Below are 24,819 nucleotides of genomic sequence, written 5' to 3'. Positions count from 1 at the left end.
TCCTTTTCCTCCCTCCCTCCCTTTCTTTTCTATCTGAAAAAAAGCTTTATTTCACTTTCATTTTGGAAGGATAGATTCATTGTATTTAGCATTCTAGATTGACCATTTTTTTCTTTAAGCATTTTTTTTTTTAAAGATTTTATTTATGAGAGAGAGCACGCACGAGCATGCATGAGAGGTGGTGGGGGGGGTGGAGCAGAGGGAGAGGGAGAAGCAGACTCCACACTGAGCACAGAGCCCGACACAGGGCTCAATCTTAAGACCCTGAGATCACGACCTTAACACAAATCAGGAGTCTGATGCTTAGCCAACTGAGCCACCCAGGCACCCCTTCTTTAAGCATTAAAGATACTCCATTTTCTTCTTTCTTGCATAGCTTCTCAAGAAGTCTGAATCTTCTGGGATTTCAAGAGAATTGCCTGTTTTTCAACAAGGGGAACTTTCCTGACCAAAATTTCCAATATTTCTCAGCACCCTAGAATTGTTCAGCTTATAGTTCCCTACTTATTCTTTGCCTTTATGTCATGGAGTCTCATCCTGCATGTTCTGCTTAATGTTTGGCCAGAGACTCAAGTGAACTTTGCAGATTTCTGGAATTTTCTGTGCTTAACTGCCTCTTCTCTGATGCACATTTTGGTCTCTGCTTGAGTTCTTCTTCCCTGTACCACAGTCTGAAAAGTTCCTCCAGACATAAAGCCACGGCAGGTGTAGGCCTCACTTCATCTTGTCGCAACACTCCAAGATCATAGTCCTCCTATACTGCTTATTGTCGGATGTCTGAAAACAGTTGTTTCACGTATTTTTTCCGGTGTTTTAGGTGTTTACTGTGGAATAGAAAGTCCATTCTTACTTATTCCATCATGGCCTTTGGAAATTCTTACCTGCCGTATTAGCTTTTAAGATAACTATGGAGATAAAAAATAAAGTTTATATATATATACATATATATATATATATAATTTTTTTTTTTTTTGCCTTTCTAGCAATTTGGGCCTTATGGAGCATATTGCTAATCCCTAGTTATAGAGTTTTAGCAGTTTCATTAATATCCCTTTCATATCCTAATAGTTTTCAAGTAACATTTTACATGGTTCAGCTATAATAGTATAATGAACAAAATAGTATATAATTACAATATGTTATTTTAAGTAAATAAAATAGCATATACATTAATGCTAATGAGTGAACTTTTCAAAAAAGTGTGTTAAGTCATTTAAACAACAGCTTTGTAAAGAATTAGGTTCGTGATTGTAGTTATAAGACAACTACTAGGGGCGCCTGGGTGGCTCAGTGGGTTAAGCCGCTGCCTTCGGCTCGGGTCATGATCTCGGGGTCCTGGGATCGAGCCCCGCATCGGGCTCTCTGCTCAGCAGGGAGCCTGCTTCCTCCTCTCTCTCTACCTGCCTCTCTGCCTGCTTGTGATCTCTGTCAAATAAATAAATAAAATCTTTAAAAAAAAAAAAAAAGACAACTACTAGTTTTAACCTACTGAGCCACCCAGGGACCCCAAGACAACTACTAGTTTTATCACCTTATTTTCTGGTCAAACACTCTGACAAGTAACATGAACAGACCCTAAGGATGACTGATGCCTAGTCAAAGGTGATCTTTAATGAATTAAAATGCCTGGCAGTGGTTCTATAAACTTAGCTTAGAATCTGCATTAAGGTTTTACTGTGTTCCTCTGTTCCCCTTAATAGCCTTAAGGGAAAAAGCAAACAAAAACCAAAATACATCATATATTTCATGTAACAGTTGCACATTCTTAGGCTATTCTTGGCAAGTTTATTAATCTTTAGACTTTTGTTTTTTTTTTCCCCAGATTGTCAGTATTTAAACAGACCACATCATGCGTGAGTACAAGCTAGTGGTCCTTGGTTCAGGAGGCGTGGGGAAGTCTGCTCTGGTAAGTTAGCCACCTAACCCTAACTTAATTAGTATAATACAAGAAGAACATTGATATTTGCTTGTCTTAGACTTTTAGTCATTAGTGAGAAAAGGTGGCAGTATTTTTTATATGCCTAGTATTTGGCCCACAGGGGACAAAGATTCATTCAGTTACCACAGATGTGTAGCTTACAATGGTGCCTCATTGAGTCTTTCACTTAAGCAAATATTTACTGACTGCCTACCATGTGCTTAGCACTCTATGATTGTAATTCAAAGAAGAATAAGATTGTTCTCATTTTTTAAGGAACTTACATTCCAGTGGGGGAATACTGATTATTTCAGATACTAGTGGAATAAGTCCTACCCTACTTCCACCCTAGACTTAAGTGAAATGAAGTTATTTTTTGTAGACATGCTGTATTTATTTAGCAGATACTCATTGAGCTTCTATACTGTCAGACTTTAGGGTGACAATAGTGAACAAAAACAGTCACTGTCCCTCAGAGCTTACCATGTAGTGGAAGAGATATAATAATTACAAAGTTAAATGAAGAACTACCTCATTATAATTGTGAAAGAGATACTTTGAAAGAAAAGTACCAGACTGTTAAGAGAGGCTGCTAGGACAAATGAACGTCAGTTAGCATTTGAACAACTAAGAATGGGTCCCAGGTGCTGTAGCATGAGTGAACTGGAAGGCAAGTAGAGGGAAATGAAGTGAGAAGCAGGGACCACATCATGACTTGAAGGCCATATGAGAACTTGACACTTATTCCTAATGTTGTGAGAACCCATTGAAAGTGTTTTTGTTTTTGGGTTTTTTCAGGGGCTGGGAGGTGGGAGGGGTGTTGACAGGATTAGATACATGTTTTAAAGAGAATACTTTGTTCAGTGTGGAGTGATTTAGAAGAGAAGCTGAGTGGACACGGGAGACCAGTTGGGAGTTAATGCTGAACCCCAGATTATTGTGTGGAACCTTATATTGGGGCTGTGGCAATGAAGGAGAGAAGAGTAGATGTTTTGAGAATTAAATAACTTGGTGCTGGATTGGTTTGAGGACTAGGAGAGAAGGAGTTGTTGAGGATGATTCCCAAAGTTCTAGTTGTTGAACTACTAATTTTATGGATGGATCATTTAAGTAAAAGTGAATTACTGGAGAATGAGCAGATCTGAAAATAAAAATTAAAAGTCATGTCAAATTTGGTTATGTGAGATGTTAAAGTAAATATATCAAATAAGTACTTAGTTCCTCAAGATAATAACCTTAAAAGAGACTTACATGATTTGGGGCACCATGTATATATCAGCAGTATTTAATTTCATGAGAATTATGTTACTTTTAAATTAGTTCCTGTAAATTAGTACCTCTGTGGTGAATGAGAATATCTGTCATTTTAGATGCGTATATTCAGGGCGCCTGGCTGGCTCAGTTGGAAGAGCATGTGACTCTTGATCGTGGGGTTGTGAGTTTGAGCCCCACACTGGATGTATAGATTACTTAAATTTAAAAAAAAAAAAAAAACTTAAAAATTAAATGTATATAACTTTAATTCAGCAAGTCTCTTGAAATTTCACATAAAAGTTCATATATACAGAATAACATGGTCAAGGTTATTGTTTGCAACATTCCTTACAGTGGCAAGAGTTTGGAAACAACCTAAATGTCTACCAGTAAGGGTTGGTTAAAAGTAAGTTTTTAATACACATTTTGAGTAGAATAATATATAACTATTAAAAAGAATGCAGCAGCTCTGTATATACTGATATATAGTGATATCTCAGATGTATTATTTAGGGGGCAAGAAGGTACCACACGGTGTAGATGATCGTTTGATAACAAAGAAAAAGGGAGGGTGAGAAGTAAGATAGTATAAAATGTAGATACCATCTCTGCAAGGTTAAATAAACTATACTGGTTACTTGGGGGTAGAATTGGATAATTGGGAACAAACGTGATAGGTAGGGTTGGTTACTACTGCATACTCTTTTGTGTCTTTTGTATTTTATCCTATGCCCATGGTATTAACTTTTCAAAAAAAAAAAATCCATAGGAATAAGTGAAGTTGTCTAGGGAGAGATTAGAGAAAGAACAACTCAGGACTGAGCTCTGAATACCGCTCAACCTTTAAAGAGTAGATAGGATTGAAGGATCCAGCATAGAAGAGTACATCTTATACTTGAATGTAAGGAAAGCATCTTTACCTGACTGCCCAGAAGTCAGGTTTAAAGGAGAGAGGAAAGAGATGATACAGAAAACACGGAGGTAGCTGGACTTGTTAAAAGCAAGCTTCAGCAAGGCGATAGTGCCATAACTGTGCTGGGGTAGGTTGTGTAGTAAGTGAGTGCTGAAGAAACAGAACCACGATTGTAGACAGGTGAAGAAGTCTGATTATCAGAGGGAGCAGGGGGGGGGGGGTGAAGCTGGAGGAGTAGTTGAGTTAAGGGAAATTTTTATTTCTGGGTGGGAGATGGTAGAGCAAATGGTTTGTGTGCTGGAGGCAGTAATCCCGTGGAAAGGACAGTGGTGATATCGGAGAGGAAGGGAGTAATTGTTACAGGTGTCAAAAGTTCAAGAAATAACAGAACTAAAATTAATGAATCATTGAAGTAACAATTAGTAAGTTCATTGTGCACACACCAAAAAGACAGTTTGCAAACCGGGAACCTTCAAACCAGAACATGGAATGAGTCTCAGGGGTATATTGTTCTAATAAAGCAGCTGATAGAGTGAGAAAGCAGTGACTCTTCAGTGACTGGTTATTGTGTTAGAATTTTCTTTAAATGATAGAGAATTGGTTAATGGTTACCTCATATCACCCTTGGGAAACTGTATGTTTTGCTTTTGATTTCCAGAGGCATAAGCAAGAAATGACCTCTAGGTCAATTTAGCTTTGCTAAATAAGCTAAATTAAGCTTTGTTTATATGACTAAACTGGTTTTATCTGCTCAGGGAATTTTCAGGCTTGTCTCTGTTTTTGATTTTAACACAGAAAGGACAGTAGGTAAAGAAGGTAGAGGAGGACTTTTATAAAATAAAAGTCGGTATCATTGAATGAGATGTCCCTGAGAACTGAGATGAGATTCAGAGAAATAATGAAAGCTTGCTTTATGAAGAAGGAAGTGAAAGGTGGGAGATTGTTTTTTATTTGTGCTAGTCTCTAACAATGGGCTTATAGAAAGCACTTAGATTCTCATACCAGCTTCTGCATCTAGTGTCTAGCTATAGCATATGTTATATACCCTTTGGAAAAACACTGTAAATTTATGAGAAAAGCAACTGTGTCATGGTATAATGAGGACAGTAGGTTTTTTCCTAAACATCTGCTCTGGACCACATTTTGAGAACCTCTGTTCTAGTATAAGCATATTAGGAAGTTTTCCATGATCGAATTCTACGTAGTACTAAGATGATGAGGTGATTGAATCCTTGATAAAAATAATGATTAAAGTTTTTGGTATAATTATATCCTGAGTCCCCTTTGAAGAACAGGAGCTTAGTAAGAGGAAGAAGTTTGAAGTTTACTATATTCCAGTTAATGTATTTAGCTCAAGCTAAAACAGTGCATAATTTAAGTGTAGGTGACCTCAGGCCACATTCTTACCTTTCCTTACTTTTATGTGGCAATGCACCAGACCCTATTTTAAAGCTGTCCAGGCAGTATTTCACAACCATCTTCAGTACTTCTTTTTATTTACCAAATGATAAGATACCTAGTGTGAAGTCTGTGTTTTTAGAAATCTTAGAGGGAGAAGTAGGTAATCTGGAAAAGATGAGTAAGCAGTATTTCCAATGAAAAAAGTAAGGCTTCGGAAGCAAAAAGGTTGTATATTTGGAATCTCAGCTGGCAGATGGGAAAAATAACTACTTCTAGAGAGAACATAGAACTTGGATATGACTATAAATTTAGTAAATTCGGTACTTTTTAATTTCCTTTTCTCTTTTCCCCCACAATGAGACTGTTTTAAGATTCTGGAAGATTTAGAACCTTTTGTCTCATTCCTTTAAAAGCATGAAATAAAAGTTACTATAGATACATAAAGAGGTATTAGGAGTTTAAATACTAGTAAATTTTCTTTTTTTTCATTAATTAGGATCTGTGTCCTTATTTGTATCTTTGTTGTGTTTTGAAACAATATAGTAATTATTTCACAGTGGGAGTTGGCTGCAGCATTGCTGACAGCCTTTAACATGACCATCTCCTTTCTCAATGTGCCCTCTTAGGTATGGGTGTATCCTTGTATTGAAAAATAATGAGACCGTACATCTGCATATTTACCCAGAATTTTCACGTAATTTCATTTAGTCTTTATCATTTTATAATGGTATAAGTAGCATTATGGAAGAGTTGATTTTTCTTTTAAGTACTTAACTTTTCTCTGCTTTTTTTTTTTCTAGACAGTTCAGTTTGTTCAGGGAATTTTTGTTGAAAAATATGACCCAACGATAGAAGATTCTTACAGAAAGGTAAAATGTGAAACTTGTGTACGCATGCTTACAAATAGTTTCTTAGGACTTTAAAACTTGATCCACAGAATTGCTTTTTAAAAATCTTTTTTGCAAAGTGATATAAATCTTCTGTAACTGTTTTTAAAAGTTTTACCAGGACAGAGTATTTCTCATAAAATACTACTTAGCTACAGAGAGCTCTATGTTCTGTTACTGATTAGTAATCTGTTCTTTAGTGTACACATTCCCCTGGTAGAGGGTATTTTTAATGTAGAGGAGGTATATTTTTGACGACTCTTTTTGTGAAAATTAAGATCATTTTTATGCTCGAAGTTAACCAGTGACCAAAAGTTTTTATTTTGGTTTAGTTTTATAATAACTTTAAGAGATTTTAGACTATATATCTTAAGACTATAAGAAATTTGATATTGGGTTCTGTATGATACTATAATGGTAGATACATGTCATTACACATTTTCCCATCCCATAGAATATATTACACCAAGAGTAAACCCATAAAGTAGACTATGGGCTTTGCATAATAATGATGTTTCTACTTAGGTTCACTAAGTGTAATACACGTACCAGTCTGGTGTGGGAGGCTGATGGTAGGAGAGGCTAGTGGGGAGTCGGAGAAGGGTATATGGAAACACTGTATTTTCTGCTCAGTTTTATTGTGACTCTAATGCCAAAGTTCTAAAACATGAAGATTATTCAAAAGAAAAAAATTAGTCTTGACTAAAAAATACTATTTTATTTCATTTTAGTCTAGCATTATGGGGAATTTTCATGATTTTATTTCCCAAGTATGTTAAGGAGGGAGGCAGAGAATTAAACCTTTTAACAAATAGGAAAGGATTACTTTGTTAGATGTTGTAGAATTTACCTTTAGTGGTGTCATAAGTTTTGTTAAATTATATAAGCTCATCCAGCCATACTGGCAGAGCAGTTTTGTTATCTGCAAATTGGAAATAAAATTGTGTTCTAGGTACATGGAGAAACTATAGACCTAACTCATTATTCATTTGAGCATGCGCACTTACTGATTGCGCAGGTCCCGGCAGGAGTCCTGTAAGTGGTGCCACAGTGGGTTTGTAGCACTGCCCATGGTGCTTCTCAGTGATCTCTGAGCTGACACAGAAGCATTGAAAATAGGCCTTATGTCAATATGTTTATTTTTAGAAGGCAGTGTTGCAGTACTAAAATTGCCCCCCAAGACACTGATGCCTAAGCTGTAACTACAAACAGATCTGTACCTAGAATGTTGAAGATTGGACACTTTTCTTGGTTACTTCTTTATTAAAAATGTTCAACAAGGTTCATAGTTGATACTTTCTTTAGGCCAACCTTCTCTTATTTTATAAAACACTGGGGAGATACAATTTCAGTATATAATATAAATTTAGAATATAAAATTTCACCTAATGCACATAGCTCTTCCAAAGACGTACCTTTTTCTTAAAGTCTTGAGGACTGTGTGAATTCAGTGTTACTCATTTTAGTACCTCTGCATTCCCCTTATCTCTTAAAATTTTTCTGTGTATTTAATTTGGTGCATATTTTGGTAAAACTTTAGTAGTTGGAACGTGGTAAGTTGGCAGAATTTTCTTTAAAATCTTGTCTGTATTTTGAGCTATTTAATACATTTGTGCTTTGTTTTCTTTGAAGATAATATATACATAATTTTCTACATTTTTTATTTCTGTTAGAACTATACCTGTTTGTTGCAGTTTTTCTTAAATGAGAGGATATGACCATTGCCTTATAATAGCAAAAATCATTACTCAGTTTATAGTGGTCAGAAAATATCTAAACTCAGCATTAACAATCCTGGCTTCTGTAGTATTAATAGAACATGCTTGAGACCTCCTGTTCTTTATTATAGTACCCAGTTAAATCTCCGCCAGTATAGCAAACTCCTAGAGAAAAGGCTTTGTAGTTGTTAATAGGTACTTGGAGTGAAGTGGTGGCAGGAAATTAGACTGACGTTTTGATTTTGATATTACTCTTTATTTTTCCTTCCTTCCCCAACAGCAAGTTGAAGTAGATTGCCAACAGTGTATGCTCGAAATCCTGGACACAGCAGGAACAGTAAGGATGTTTTCTCTTTTTCTGATAGATTTTAGTTGGTGAGCAGGTTTTATCATCTGAATAATCCCTCTGAGTAAAAGTAATTGTTCTGATTAAGAACTAATTATCTAAAAGTAGGGTTTCTTAAATTTTCTTATGTGCTTCCAACCATCTGTGCTGTACTTCATACCCACATACTACTCTTAACATTGTGTCGATTTCGCCTACAGAATGTGTACATTGCTTATCTTCTCTCTATATTGAGGTAAAGGATTACCCTATCACTGCTTTAAAAAAAAGGGGGGGTATTTTAAATCCAGAATTTTAGTTAAAATAGGTATTTCTCTGAGTTTCTATAAGACTGTGTCTCTTGGCACCATAGTCATTAATTTTTATCAAAATTGGTTTTGCCTTTTATTAGTATTTTAACATCTCAAGGGGCTGTTGACAGGTACATGTTTTCTGACAAAAATCTTTAGGATTATTTTGAGCCTCATTTTTCTCAACTTTAAATGACTGCTGTATGATCACATTAGTATGTCATAGGGTGCTTCTGATGATCAAATGAGATAGTGATTATAAATCCCTTGGCACAAGTGATATATAGTTATATATATGAGCTCCAGGCGTTTTCATTGCCTTCATTTGTCATCTCCTTGATAATTTTGTTATTAATTACTGATGATTTCCTGTTATACTGCCATAAATGCACAAATTAAGTGATTTTTCTTTTTTTTTTCCATATATGTAGACTTCACCTGTTGGGCAATTCTCAGCTTTAGAATAGATGGTATTCTTTAATGTTGTAAGTTGTTTAAAATTTAGCACAAATTTTCCACATAATTTTATAAAAATGATGAGAAAGCTTCATGTCTTTAAGAAAAGCATTTAAGTAGACTGGAGCAGTTGTAGTGCTAATGATACTGTATTTTTCCATTCTTTTGTGGGAAAATAGATCTTGATTCCAGTAGGAAGCTTGGGGTCATTAGAACTACATCTTTCTTACATCTGTTGACTCAAAATATCTCCCCCTTTTGCCATTCCCCCCCAATTTCCTTAGCTTCTGAATCAGCAGTCATTCCCCTCCGTTCCCAGATATGCCAAGAGTTAAAGAGCACTTTTCTCCTTTTGCCATTCATCACCTCCACAAGTGTGAAGGAGGTCTTTGTTCTTCTTGTCCAAATTAAGGAATTTCTTCCCTACCATAGAGATCTTTCCTTTGGGCCTTTAAATATCTTGTCATTCTCCCATCCTCTAGTGCTCAATGTACTGGGTCATAATTGCCTCTTCAGTTGTCTGTGTCCCCAGGGCCTTCCATAAAGCTTGGAAAGTAGTTGATCCTTGTTAATTGTGTCCCAGATCACTCCTTATTCCTTGAAGATTTTTACTCATCCTCTTCATCACTGCTTCAGTCAGAATTCTTGGTGATTTTAGTATTCAAATAAAATCTGTATGGATATTATAGATGATCCATTTCCTCAGCCTACCAGTTTATTGACCTCCATACTGCTTCAGCCATTCCTGCCAATGGTCTTATGTAGACTATATGATTACCAATAACAGACTATATGAATACTACCTTCATCTCACTTTTAGGCATGCTATTCTCCACCTCTTGTTGTTTTATCTCACTTCCTTTTATACTTTAAGCTTCGCTGGAACCTTCAGTCCATTTATCCCACCATCTTTGATTGTCCTCATATCCTAACCCCCTCTTCACATAGCTTCAAATCCATGGCCTGATCATTATGATCAGTCCTCCGAATGTATCCTCAACTTCCTTGGACTTTTCAGCAACCTCCAACTCAGTTGATCACTATGCTCTGTAAAAATTTTATTCCTTTGGCTTCCAGGAACCAGCATTTGCTTGGTTTTCTCCTTCTATCATTGGTTATTCCTAAATCTCCTTTCCTGATTTGTCTTCATCTCTCCAACCCCTTAATGTTGGAGGGCCTCAGGATTCAGTACTTGGACTTCTCTTTTCTAACAGCACTTTCTTGGAGGTCATCTTTAGTTGCGTCAGAATAATTTAATTAGGATCTTTATGTAAAAAGGAATTACATACAGTTTTCTAAACCACACAGAAACCATGGTATAACATGATAAGGTGGTTAAGATCTCCCTTCTAATTCCTTAGTTTATTGTCATTGCTTCTAGTTGTGTAAGTGGGGAACAAGAACATCTACCTCAAAGTTTCTAAAAACTGTGTAATAGGTCTTATATTCTTGTCATGAGAGCATGTAAGAAAAAATTCAGTAGCTTATATATGATTAATCAGATTTAAATTGTTCCAGTGTACATTCAAGAAATCATACTTATAATTGTACATTTTTTATTATAGGAACAATTTACAGCAATGAGGGATTTGTATATGAAGAATGGCCAAGGGTTTGCACTAGTATATTCTATTACAGCTCAGTCCACGTTTAATGACTTACAGGACCTGAGGGAACAGATTTTACGGGTTAAGGACACAGAAGATGTAAGTATTTTTCTATTTGTTTTAAAGATTGTATTAATTTACTTGAGAGAGAAAGAAAGAGACAGGGCACGAGCAGAGGGGGAAAGGGAAAAGCAGATTCCCTGCTGAGCAGGGAGCCCATGGAGTTCAATCCCAGGACCCCAGGATTATAACTTGAGCCAAAGGCAGATGCTCAACCGACTAAGCCACCCAAGTGCCCCTGTTCTTCTCACTGTAAGACATACTGCTATCTCTCTGTGTCCAGATGAAAAGTGTCTCGTTTTCTATTAAGAGGATTTGGAGGGTAGCTACCACATATCTAAAGTCGTGATCAAAAAAATTTTACAACTTTCTAAATTTACCTACAAATTATATGCTAAGATAGAGGGCATGTATGATAAAGTATTCATTGTGCTGTGTGTTAATAAGTGCATAGGGAAGGAAGAGGAGTCAGAGTACTTGGTAGAAGTGGGACTTGAGTTGAGCTTTGAAAGGTGGTAGTTATGTTTCAGAAACAGTGTTCAAAGAACATTAGTAAGAGCCATAATGGTATTTTCCACTTCAATAATTCTCTTGGTATAGTTTGTACTTACAGTTTTTTTCCTTTGAATTATTTTAAAGATTTTAATTCACTGGGTTTTCGTATTTTTTAATTTTATTTTTGTTGCAGAATTCTTGTCTTATTTGATGAATAACGTCATTGTTGTGCCTTTTTGTAAAGATGAAATGTATATTTTACATGTTTACCTCACTTTTGAACTACAGAGAGTTCCTTTTCAGTTGTTTAAGTTGGGATATAAAATTTCATTTGTACCTTTCTTTCTGTTTTTGCATGTTCTTTCTCATTATTAATGGGAACATATGTACCTGCTCAGGACCTTAACTTTGGGTAATACTGTAGGCGGAAGGGATTTCTATCAAATGACTCAAGATCATCCATAACCTAGTGAATACTTCTTTTCCTTCCCATGAGTAATTTATCAAAGAGACTTCTGCTTTCATAGGCAATTACATGCAAATCACTGAACTCTGGTAATGTTAATCTCTTCATCTCGTGTCATAGTTAAAAAAGATGGACTTGTTGATGTCTAGTATGTCATCTAACATGTGATAATTGCCTGATTTAGGTGCAAGATCCACCATGTCCCTTAAATCCTTTCTTGTGTATAGTGCCCATCACCTCACAAATGACTGTTCTGTGGACACCTTTTATCTAAGGATGTTATACAGTTTGTTAGCAACTTGTTTTATTGCAAGTAGGGGCCGCATTTCTGATATGGGGGAAAAGGGAAGGCATAGCTGCTTTGTGGCTCTATTTTAATTGTTATTGCTTCTTAATATCTCACCTAAACTGGTCTTCAGATCTAATGTCAAATATAGAAGTAGAGCTTGTTACCTTGTTGGTCTTGCCAACTACTTTTGGAACCTGTTGGACCTGGGAGATGAAGCACTTAGGCCCAATGAATACATTCTTCTCTGCATTGCAGGAGGTTCCTTTTCCCTCAGATTTTTGTACTTGGAATTCAGCTATATTATTAGTAGTCCACATGAGAATTATACCATTATATCCTTAAAATAATTTAGCTAATGAACATAGTAGCATCTCTTCCATATTTTTTCTGTCTCTTCCTGTTCTATCTACCTTATTTCTCCCAGTATGCATACATAGAATTTTTTAAGCACTTGGTGAAGCTTATTGTCCTAACTAATAGATTTCAATTGGTGACAGGTAGTTACTTACTTAAAAGAGGCTAAGGAACAAGTATGCTAGTGCTCATATTGTGTTTTTTCCTTCCCATAGGTTCCAATGATTTTGGTTGGCAATAAATGTGACCTGGAAGATGAACGAGTAGTTGGCAAAGAACAGGGTCAGAACTTAGCAAGACAGTGGTGTAACTGTGCCTTTTTAGAATCTTCTGCAAAGTCAAAGATCAACGTTAACGAGGTAACCTACAGCTGCTAGACAGCACAAATAAGTGCCTTTTTAGTTATCTTTCTTTTAAGGTAATAGCCAAAACCAAATTTTTTGAAGAAAAAAAATTGTTCTTCTAATTGGTCTTGAATCTATCAGTGTACAGAGAACACTAAGTAATTCCTAGAAACCATATTTCCTCACTTACATAAAATCACTTTGATGGTTGTGATGAAGACACTTATATTTACCTTACTGGCAAAGAGAAAGTTTAAGTTAAACAATGTGTTTGAAGTCCTGCTAAGCTTCTGAATGATATGCCGGAAGGTAGTGTGTGCAGATTGTCCTATCACCCTTGCACAGTTATCTATGCCCATGTGTGTAAATAGGTTGTAAAGTCAAGTAGGAAAATACAAAAATCAAAGTAGTTATTGAGCTTATGAACTTAGGTTATCCAGAAAGATATATGAGGTAATACCTCATGGGTATCCCAGAATTTGGTGTTTTGAGTCAGGCCTTCCTTTGGTTTCTAACTCGTGGGAGAAATCTGAGCATAGACGTGGAACTAGAATTCACCTACTCTTTGAGGCCTGATGAGGCAGGTGCCCAAGGCTTTTTTCGTCTCTGACTTAAGCCTTCCAACCATCTTGAGAATGAAGCTGTGACAGGACATGCTTACTCAGCATGCCCACTGACTGGGTGTCAGTCCAGTACCCTCCTGGATCCCTGAAAATCTGTGCAGTTCCAACTAGCACCACCAACCGACCAAAACCTCAAGAGGTTCTCTTTGCTTTTGTTAATTTTAACATATTTAACATAAGCTTTTTAAAACAACGAACCAACCAATCAGAGGAGGCTTCTTTCCTTTCCCTGTAATGCATAAGTCTTCACTGGCCTGTTTGCTTGTCATTTGTGGCATCACAGGTAATCTGTCAGCTCAGTTCACTCATAACATATGTGAGAGTTACGAGGGCCTTAGGTTATCAGCATCCTGTGTTTTTGTTTGCTGTTCCTCTCTGGCCTTTGGGTCTGTAGGTCACTTTTCCTTGACTTAATATTATGCTTGTAGGCTGTTGTTTGATTAAAATGATTACGTTACTTTAAACATCTGACAGGCAAAAAAATTGAGCTTGTTGCACATCCTCTCTTTTTAAATAACCAAGAATGTTAAAGCTTGCCTTGTTAGGTAAAACCAATTTTTGTTAGTACATAAAACATTCATTAATTTCATTATTCAGCAGATACTGATTGTGTGCCTGTGTGTCTGGCAGTGTGTTGGGCACTGGGATAACAGTGATCCAGACAGACACTGTTTCTGCCCTAGAGAAGTTTACATCCTAGTGGGGAACAAGTCCTACTGAGATCTTCAGCAGTCATTTCTTTTTCATTGCCAAGTAAATGAAAGGAAGTATGATACGCTTTTAGCTTTAGCTTTCTCTGTTGTGGAATTAGAGTTTTATAGATGTTATTTTGAAAAATGTAACTAATGATAAAATTTTAAGTGTTTTTTGTTTTTTGTTTTTTGTTTTTTATTTGAGAGAGCGCTCATACAAGGTGGGGGGACAGCGGGAGAGGGAGAAGCAGACTCCCTTCTGAGCAGGGAGCCTGATATAGGGCTCCATCCCAGGACCAGGATCATGACCTGAGCTGAAGGCAGATGCTCAACCAACTGAGCCCCTAAAATTTTAAGTTTTCATACAGTCTTTTCTCAAAAAAGAAAGGAAGGAAGGAAGAAAAAGAAAAGAAAGAAAAGGAAAACGGAGATAAAAAGCATTGGGAGGGGGCTTATGCATCCTTGCATGCTCTCTGTCTCACAAATAAATAAATCTTGGGGGGAAAAAGCATTAGGATGATGCGTGAGGTTGGCTAGGGAAACAGTAGTGCAGGGTCACCACTGTAGGATGATTGACCTTAGGGATCTGGTTCCTTGCTATCCCTGTTCTCACCCTCACTGGTACCTGCCCACCAGGTTCACAGGACATGGCTCTCTGGGGCTGAGTGGGGTCAGTATCCACTGAGCACCATGGGCTGGTGGTGTTCCTTACTTTTAAAGCATTAAATGTTTGTGGGAACTCCTCTGCTACTTGTTAAGCCTCCTGGATTATAGTTTCCAGTGCCCCAGAGCTCTGTTTTCACAGCAGTGTTGTTAAACCTTGATGTGAAGGTTTATTAAATGTGGAGAACAGTAAAACAATATGGAATATGTTAGCTGTTTAAGGCTCTTTACTCTTGTGAGGGACATACAAACTTTAAACTAGCGTATAATATTTGAGTTTCTTTTAATGTTTCTCTGTAGCCTGATAATCCAGCTACAGAGTTCCTTTGATAGTTAATAGTTCCTCAGACAGCTAATGCTTTGTGAATATACATGGGATTTCTGTTGGATTCAAATTTCAGTTCACACAGGGACATACTGCTTGGCTAAATAACCCTCTAGTTCCTGCCACCTGTAGCAGAGTATACATGTTCAACTCTTATCCACGCCAGTTTTGCTATGTTCTGAAAGTGGAATCACAGTTCTTTGCTGAGGCTGGAATCATAATTGGAATCAAGACATCCCAGTTGAGTAATGGCAGAAGGATTGGAAAAGTATTCTTTGTTCCCTTTAGATTTTCTTGTGGATCAGAGAGATGAGGAAGGACCTAGGTGGAGGCCTCTGAGTGTGTCTAACCAAATACTTACTAGAGCTTGAACTTGCCTTCATCACTGAACCAGCTGTTGGAGTGAGGTGGGCCTCATTTGCCAAAGAAGTCATTAAGGATATCACTGCGAAATCAGTCCGTGTAGTACAGAAACCCCAAACTGGCTGGCATGAAGAAACATGTGGCTTTGATTCTTTAACTATTTTAGTTTATCCGTTTAGTTTTTTATCTTATAGTTTATGCATTAAGGCTGGGGAACAAATGGGAACTTGTTCGTGGCTATGCATATTAAGTTCTTAGAGGGTTTCAGAATTGTGAAACAAACTGCTGTTTTGTTCGCAAATCCAGTGTTTTCAGCTTTCTTAGAAATAACATAATAGAGAACTTAAATGGTTTGAAGAAGATGGCAGTGGGGAGAATAGAGCAGAAAGAAAGGAATATAAATGAATCACTTAAAGCTTTGAGACAAATCACTCAATAGTGGCTTTTTTTTCCCTTTTTAATAATTAGCCTTTTAATCTTAGGACCATTTTTTAAAATACATGAAATTGTTTTATCTGAGGACCATCTTAAAAAATGATTTTAAAAATTATTTTACTTTTAAAATTTACTGAAAGTGGGGCGCCTGGGTGGCTCAGTGGGTTAAGCCGCTGCCTTCGGCTCAGGTCATGATCTCGGAGTCCTGGGATCGAGCCCCGCATCGGGCTCTCTGCTCTCTCGGGGAGCCTGCTTCCTCCTCTCTCTCTGCCTGCCTCTCTGCCTGCTTGTGATCTCTCTGTCAAATTAAAAAAAAAAAAAAAATTTACTGAAAGTATTTAAGAACAATAAGAATTTGTTTACTCTTCATCCAAATTCACCAGTTAACATTCTCTCAGTGTTTACATATCACACTCCTTTACTCCCAAATACGTTAGTGTATGTACCATTATATCAAAGACATTTTCTTACGCAACCACAATGCAGTTATTAAAATCAAGAAAATTGTTATTTGCACAGTCCCTGTTCAGTGCATATTCAGATTTTGTTGTTTGTCCCTGTAACTTTTGATATACTTTTTTTTTTTTTAAAGATTTTATTTATTTATTTATTTGACAGAGAGAGAGAGAGAGAGAGAGACAGAGATCACAAGCAGGCAGAGAGGCAGGCAGAGGCAGAGAGAGGAGCAGACTCCCCACTGAGCAAGGAGCCGGATGCGGGGCTTGATCCCAGGACCCTGAGATCATGACCTGAGCTGAAGGCAGCGGCTTAACCCACTGAGCCACCCAGGCGCCCCACTTTTGAAATACTTTTATAAAGCGCTATTTATTACAGACGAGTCATAGTAAAGAGTTTCTGTGATTTTTGCTTCTCAGGTCATTAGTAAGTAAGTATTTGCATTTCAGCAAAGAACCAAATTCATCTGATCTGTTGTTTAATTGTTCCAATATTTGGGCATACTTAGCACTATGAAACATATAAACACGTCAGAATTAAAATAATCTGCTTCTGTGAAATAAATACTATTGTATTTATGTCTTTGATGCCTTGCATTTTTCATCCAAAATGAATCAAAAAGATGTATTAATAGAGATTGTCACTTCATTTGGGGGTCACACACTTTTTCTCTTTTTCACTTTAGCCAAAATTAATAGCACCAAAACCAGCAAACAGAAATCATATGCTTTTACATGTGGTATCTTGAGAGGAGCATGGTATCTCTTCTGTCCTATTCTAGCCAAAAATATACATAAATCTTAGCATGAGGAAAGATCAGACAAACCCAAACTGAGGGAAATTATATAAAGTTACTAACCATCTCTTTTCAGAAATGACAATGTCATGAAAGACAAAGACTGAAGAACTATTCCAGATTTTAAGAGATTAAAGAGACAGAAAATTAAATGCAGTATGTGATCCTAGATGAATCCTTTGAGGGTGGGGAGCAGGAATTCTATATAGGACATCATTGGGGTAACTGATAAAATTGGGATCTGCACTGTAGATGATACAAAGTAACATATCAGTGCTTAAATGTATTCGATGTATAACTGTAACATGGTTATGGAAGAATATCCTTGCTCTTAGAAGATATACACTCAACCACTAAGGGCCCTGTTGTATGCAGACTACTCTCCGATGATTTAGAAAATAAGAATGTATTTAGAGAGAAATGATAAAGTACACATGGCTAAATGTTACTAATTGGTGAATTTGGGTAAAGAATGTACACCAGTCCTTAGTATTCTTGCAACTTCTCTGTAAGTTTGAATTTTTAAATTTTCATTTAAAGATTTATTTAAGAGAGAGAAAGCAAGCACACATGAGAGCGAGGGGAGGAGCAGAGGGAGAGGGAGACAAGCAGACTCTGTGCTGAGCGGGAAGCCAGTCATGGGGCTTGATCCCAGGACATTGAGATCCTGTCCTGAGCTGAAATCAAGAGTCAGACACTTAACCAGCTGAGCCACCGAGGCACCCCAAGTTTGAAGTTTTTAAAAAATAAAATAAATGTGTTCATATTCAAGTTGACCATCATCTATTCCCTTAATCATTATGTTTTGAAGCATATAAGATTCCATGAGGAATAAAACGTCACTACCTTGTTTTTCACTACTAATTTTTTTCTTGTTAATATTGAATATTTAAGAGCAAGTTTTTAACCTTGTTTTTCACTACCTTGTTTTTCACTACTATTTTTTTTTCTTAAGTCGATATTGAATATCTAAGAGCAAGTTTTTTCCCTCATGGTAAGTTGATAAGTCTTGCTTTACCCTGACCGAGAGCCACGTTTTAAGAAACCTGCTGTTAAAGCAGCAAAATACAGATCCAAGAGCAGAATAACATTTAACAGAACCAAGGTGGTTTTGTAGAGCAGGAGCTCAAGTGTTTGTTGAATAAGACTTTTTTTTCTTGTGTTTTTTTTTTTGTTTGTTTTGTTTTGTTTTTAGATATTTTATGACCTGGTCAGACAGATAAATAGAAAAACACCAGTGGAAAAGAAGAAGCCTAAAAAGAAATCATGTCTGCTGCTTTAGACCCACAGTAAGCAGCAGCTCTGAGCCAGGTAAGATACTGAAAACAGAACAAATGCCTTGCTCATGCTCTTACTTTGGACTTTCCCCAACCCTAACCACTTCCCATTTCACTTGTTAGGGTATTTCCAGGTTTCTGCATCTTGTAAATGTGATATATAGCTTGTAGATGTGTTCATCTATTGCTAATTTGTCTCTCTGTATGAGATTGTAAGCTGACTGAGGGCGAGGACCACAGATGTTTTGTTCACTGCTGTGTCCCTAGTGCCGACTACAGAACGAGTATTCCAAAAATAGAATTCCTTCCAGGGTCCCTCCTGCGTTCCTGGCAAATTAAAGTAGAATGTGGTTCATCTGAAACAAAATGCTTAAGTGCACATTTGATGTGTTATTTCGAAGTGAACACACCTTTGTGTATCAGTAATAGTCATTCCTCCCCCAGTGTAACCCCTGCCCTGATCCCCAACACCATCATTGGTTTTGCCTCTCTTTGAACTTAACATTAACAAAAACAGGTATTATGTCTGGCTGCTTTTACTCAAAAATATGTTTTCGAGAATTATCTTAATAAAGATGTAACTGCAGTACCATATGGCAGTAGTTCATTTTTATTGTGTGACTGTACTAGCAGTCTGTTTATGTATTTTGCTATTGATGGACATTTATATTTTTGAGAACTTTATGGATAATTCTGTGGAGTCTTGCATGAGTCTTTTTTTTTTTTTCTTGCATGAGTCTTTATGCACACGTGCATCATTTCTATTTGGTGTGTACCTAGGAACAAAATGGCCAGACTATACACTTATATATAGGACCAGCTTTAGTAGATACTGCTGAAAGGGTTTTCAAGGCAATTGGACCAATTTATACACTTGCTAGCAGCTGAGGAGTTCCACGTCCTCCCCAGAGTTGGTGTTGTCAGTCTTTTTAACTCAAGCCATTCTGCTGGCTGTCTGATGCTATATGTTTTGGTAGTCATTTCCTCTCGGGTCTAGTTTGACTTCTTTGAAATGTTTTGTCTGTAGACTTCTAAGTATAGTTGACTTTAGTACCATTTAAGTTTTCATTAAAGTGACCCCACTGGAGAGAAATTAGTGGCAGCATTGAAGCTGCCTGTCAAGTGAAAAAGCACACCCTGCGGGAACCATGTGTTTTTCTCTAATTATGTATATGAAATCCCCTGAACAGTGTCTACTTATCTTCACGAACTCTACAAACTCCACCATAATGGGATATTTTCATGAAGTGATTTTATGAGGTCATTTGATGCTGGTTATGTGCATATTACTAATCTAGGTCCAGTTAGAGGAACGTCTACTGTTCCCACTTGAGAGTTGGTTACACTTAGTCTTGTTAGTCTCTTGGGTCCATCAAGCAGATTACCTGTTCCAGAGCACCAAATTAATGAATATGTGCTTCCTTAGAGACCTAGATGAATCTCTCTCTTCAGGGAAACAACTGTGTAATTGTACCCCCCTTTAATTTAGTTTAATTTTCTTGGTACCCTTCCCTCCTAAATGAAGGTCAAGGAAAATGGGGAGAAAGGAGGGAACAGCATGGGATTGCTTCTGATTGGATTTAAGAAAGACAGATTCTGGTCAGATGTTTGCTTTACACTTTTAGTGAAATCTTGACTCAATAACTATAAATCATTAGCTCCCTGAAGGTGATTATTTTAAAATTTGCTGGTGTTTGTTTAGGTAAGGGTGCAAAGGTAAGGAAAATAGGACTCCAGTTCCTATTCTGAGCTATATCACCTAACTCTCTTACTTAAGTCAACTATAGTTGATTGACTTGCTGATGCCATTACCTTAGCTTATCCTAGTTTAATTTCCAGTTCTCTAGAAAATGTTCTAGCTTATGTTTAAAGGAAGAGGTGCCATCTCCTGGCCTGTTACGAAAATTCATTCATATACACCCTGCAGTGTATTGTGTATTACCTGAGAGAAGAGAAATCTTGGCCTTCATCTAGAAATGAGATTTTCATCCTGGTTGTATAAATTCTTAGGCTCTGATATGTAACTCGGCCTAACAATATATTTAATAAGTCACCTGAGATCTCTGTGAGTGTTTGAAAATACCAAATGATGGGTCAGTTAGCAGTCAGAATACTTGGCATAGCAAAGAAATCACAGAGTGATTATAGACTGGAAGTGCCATGTTGATTCCATTTGAAAAGTACCAAGATAAGGGGTAAATTTAAGTAGCTATGTATGTTTTTAGTAAGAGTACATGAACCATAAGGGCAGTGTATCTGACTTCAAGATTGTATTGAAACATGTTAATCTCTTTTTAGTATGTCCCACTTCTAAAGACTCGAAGAGGAAATTATTCCTTTAACCTAGTTCTTTTCTGCTGAGCAGTACAACTAATGTGGAGCCTTCTGCCCTTGCATATGGGGGTCAGCTCTTTCTGTGTCATCTCTTCTGGTCCTAACCTGTATTAGAGGTGGTAATCCTAGGGACACCTGCATGGCTCAGTCGGTTAAGCGTCTGACTCTTGGTTTCAGCTCAGGTCATGATCTCAGGGTCATGAAATTGAGCCCCTCCGACGAGCCCTAGCATCGGGCACCATGCTCAGCATGGAGTGTGCTTAAGGGATTCGCTCTCTCTCTCCCCACCCCTCCTCCCATTTGTGTGCACACTCGCTCACTCGCTCTCTAAAATAAATAAAATCTTAAAAAAAAAAGTGGTAATCCTAATACTCAATAGTCCTGAAATGATTGGATAAAGAAATTTTATACACAGGTGTCATTTCCTTTTTGGGGAAAAAAAAAAGATGATAATGGGATAGAAATAAAATAATGACTGTTTTCCTTTTTACACACAGGACTGTCAGATGGTGAAATTAATAAAACTAAAATGGCCCTGTTACTGTAGCGGTTTAGTATAATTTAGTTGTCTAGTAACAATCAGCCCATATCTGTTTCTTTCTATATGATTATCTGCTTGTTCACTACCATCTTCTGACATCAAGAGGTTAGCCATATCTATGTATATATATAAATATATATCTGTTCAATGTTCTAGATTACAGGAATGAAGAACTGTTGCCTAATTGGGAAGTGCCAGCATTCCAGACTTCAAAAAATTAAATCTGAAGAGGCTTCTCCTGTTTTATATATTATGTGAAGAATTTAAATCTTATATTGGTTTGCACAAATTCCCTGGAGAAAAAAAAAATTGCTCTGTGTATATCTCTTGGAAAATAAGACAATAGTATTTCTCCTTTGCAATAGCAGTTATAACAGATGTGAAAATAAATATACTTGACTCTAATATGATTATACAAAAGAGCATGGATGCATTTCAAATGTTAGATATTGCTACTATAATCAGATGATTTCATATTGACCTTTTTATCATGATTCTTCCCTGTCAAGCACTAAAAGTTGAACCATTATACTTTATATCTGTAATGATATAGATTATGAAATTTCCCCTCAAACTCATAGCAGCAGATAACTTTTTGAGTCATTGACTTCATTTTATATTTAAAAATTATGAAATATCATTCTGTCATTATATTCTAATTAAAATTGTTTGTGCATAATGCTTTGGAAAAATGGGTCTTTTATAGGAAAAAAACTGGGATAACTGATTTCTATGGCTTTCAAAGCTAAAATATATAATATACTAAACCAACTCTAATATTGCTTCTTGTGTTTTACTGTCAGATTAAATTACAGCTTTTATGGATGATTAAATTTTAGTACATTTTCATTTGGTTTGTGTGTTTTTGTTATTGTTTATAGATTTAAGGCTTTTATTTTATAATGGCCACATTGTTTTAAATGCAGTAGTTCCTTTCTGCCTGTACCTACAGAACACTTGGCTTTAAACCCCTAAGTCATTAGTAATTTCTCTAAGAACAGACCTCACACTTTCTGTTCTAGATGTATTTATTCCTCCTATACAGCAGACTACATCAGACTACATAGAATAGTTTTGTATATTCTCTCTTGATCTTAAAGATTGTATCTTATTGAATAAGATATCCCACTGTGTATTATTTTTATATGTAAAAATAAGTTTAATACTGTATCAGGGGTTAACTTTACTATTTAAAATCTTCCACAGCTTGTAATTTCATCAAGGGAATCCTTTTGTCATTGTTAATTTGTTGGGCATAAGCCCACCAATGAAATGTTATGTAAAAATATTCAGATTTGCTTTATAATAGATTGAAGAATTTGAGAAAAGTGGGAAAAAGTGAAAAAGCATACAAAGAATGTGTCAGTTGCTTTTGCTTCGACTATATATGAGGTAGTATAGTAGTCGTAGTATGGAAAAAATCGCTAAGTTAAAATTTTAGCTGGCTATATAGTGGTGCTTTTCTTTTCCTTCCCAGTTGTTTCTGTTTTTACAAAGATGGCGCTCGATGAGGACATGGATCTAGGGTATCAGTATGATTTACGTGTTCTCCATAGAGGTAGAGCAGAACAGCTTGTCAGCCAGTTAAGTGCTGGCGAAGGAAAGAAACAAGCTGAGAAAACCCTGTGCCTTGTCCCTGAATACTGAGGAGAAGACTAGTCTTAGAAAGACTACATCACTGCTCAGGGATCTAGATACTGTCTCGCTGCAACCAGGTGTGAAGTAGTGTTCAGACCTTGCTGAGACTTTCCAGGAATGTGGTCAGGCCATCGGTTACTAAATTCAGATTTAGGAATAAGATTTCAAATGTAAACTCTGACCAACATGAGAAAATGTTAAAATATTGTTTAAAAAAAATTTTTTTTTTGGAAATTGTATTCTTTTGAATTTCTAATAAATTTAGTTAACTAATACTTTCCATCTACTGATCCAGTTACACGTATGCCTGGGATTAAGGGGCCAAAAATCTAATAAATGCAATAAATTAAAAATAAGTGAAGCATTAGGGCCAGTTTGTCCAGGTCAAGGTAGCATAATTTAAGGTCCTTTGGAGCCATTCTGCTTGAAGACTCACCTCTCAGACATTCCTTTGGACTTAAAATCATAGACAAACATCTCACACATCAGTAAAAATCGCTAAATATTACCTGTTCCATAGGTTGTGGTGTTATTTGCCAGATAGGCACAAAATCATTAAGTAAGAGTAACTCCCAAGTTAGAATCTGCTGGACGAAAGCATCAGTTTGTCCTCAGTTTTAGAACGTGGGAGAGAAAGACAGTGCTGGATTCCTTGGTCACATCTTGCACCGTCCACTCGGGATGCGATAGGACTGTGAGGAGATGTCCCAGCAGGACGTGCTGAAGTCAGGGACATGCGTGCTGTTGCCAGGGAACCTGCCACTGCTGAGTGAGGCACAACGGTAGCTTGTCAGAAAGGGAGATGCTTGTGCTTTCATCTTGTCCCTGTGGACTCTGTAGTCTTCGTTCCAGAGGGGAAGGGGCCCCAAAATAAGATGTAGTTGATGTATTTTTTAATAGCTGAAAAGTCAAAAAGCCCTCAAGGATATTATATATGAATCTCACTATGATAAGTATCCAAGAACCAACACGACATTTGTATTTGTGACTCTTTAAAGTACGATGCCTTTGGCAGATGAGTAACGTATATAATTTAAAGGAAGCTTGATATCATAATTGATAATTTTTCCCCCATTAAAACAAATGACTAGTGGCTTAACTAGTGCCCCCAAACAATCTAGTTTTAAACAGTAAATATATAATCTATCATTTCTACCCTCCACCAGGGGGAGCGTCAGTATCAGCTAAATCCTTTTACAAGCCTTGAATGAATGGTATGAATTCAATCCATTTGTTCTTATATATAAAGCGCTGCTTGCTTCACAAAAAGGCATAAAGGCCTTTCCTCAAGAATTTGCAATCTACCGGGCAGGAAAGATAGGTAAGAAATTCATCAAAGATACGAAAATGCTGTAATTTATTAAACTGTGGTCACAGAGTTCTCTTAGGTACGTTTGGAGAAATGTGGGTGTTGGTATGTTACTCTCTTTCCCCCACAGCTTTGAAGTAATCTCTCTTTGGCATCTTGATCTGCCATCATAACTGACCACCTTTTACCCCTCAGTGAAACAGGCTGCTTCTTTGCAGTTAGAACGTACTTAGGAAAAATTAATCTTTGGGAAGGCACTGATCTTTACCTTATTACCACGTTATTAAAACAGGTTACTTGGTCTGGAGCTATTTTTCTCTATATAGGAACGTTCTCCATTACCTGAACCTGCCCAGGTTTAAGTATTTTTGCCTCTTTTTTCTCATTAGGTACACATATTTGTCAGGTGGTATATCTGATTTTTGTTTTTAGGACTGAGAAACAGAAAGAAAGATTACCTCAGTATTTTCCTTGTTAAGCAATCACAGTAGAAAGCTAGAAGACCTAAAATATGCTCTTATAAGTTGTATGTGTGTAATGAAACCAGCGTGTGAAGAGATTGGTATGTG

The 24,819-nt window shown here is 36.8% G+C and overlaps 1 protein-coding gene across 3 annotated transcripts in view; it reads left to right on the top strand.

Moving 5' to 3' along the window:
• Positions 1 to 22,152, top strand: part of RAP1A (RAP1A, member of RAS oncogene family) — a 74,929-nt gene extending 52,777 nt beyond the window's left edge. Inside the window, exons 3-9 of one of the 3 annotated variants that reach the window (XM_047723603.1) lie at positions 1,823 to 1,853; positions 6,287 to 6,355; positions 8,372 to 8,428; positions 10,749 to 10,889; positions 12,670 to 12,813; positions 18,347 to 18,462; positions 21,460 to 22,152. In XM_047723603.1, coding sequence (XP_047579559.1) covers positions 1,823 to 1,853; positions 6,287 to 6,355; positions 8,372 to 8,428; positions 10,749 to 10,889; positions 12,670 to 12,813; positions 18,347 to 18,433 — 529 coding nt within the window. In that variant the 3' untranslated portion in view covers positions 18,434 to 18,462; positions 21,460 to 22,152. Of the gene's footprint in view, positions 1 to 1,822; positions 1,907 to 6,286; positions 6,356 to 8,371; positions 8,429 to 10,748; positions 10,890 to 12,669; positions 12,814 to 18,346; positions 18,463 to 21,459 lie in introns of those variants that run through there. The other 2 variants (XM_047723602.1, XM_047723604.1) reach the window with 2 other exon arrangements.
• Positions 22,153 to 24,819: the final 2,667 nt, after the last annotated feature.

The sequence above is a fragment of the Lutra lutra genome, chromosome 4, assembly GCF_902655055.1.
Source record: "Lutra lutra chromosome 4, mLutLut1.2, whole genome shotgun sequence".
Taxonomy (NCBI): Eukaryota; Metazoa; Chordata; class Mammalia; order Carnivora; family Mustelidae; genus Lutra; species Lutra lutra.
This window is presented reverse-complemented; position numbering and strand designations above follow the sequence as displayed.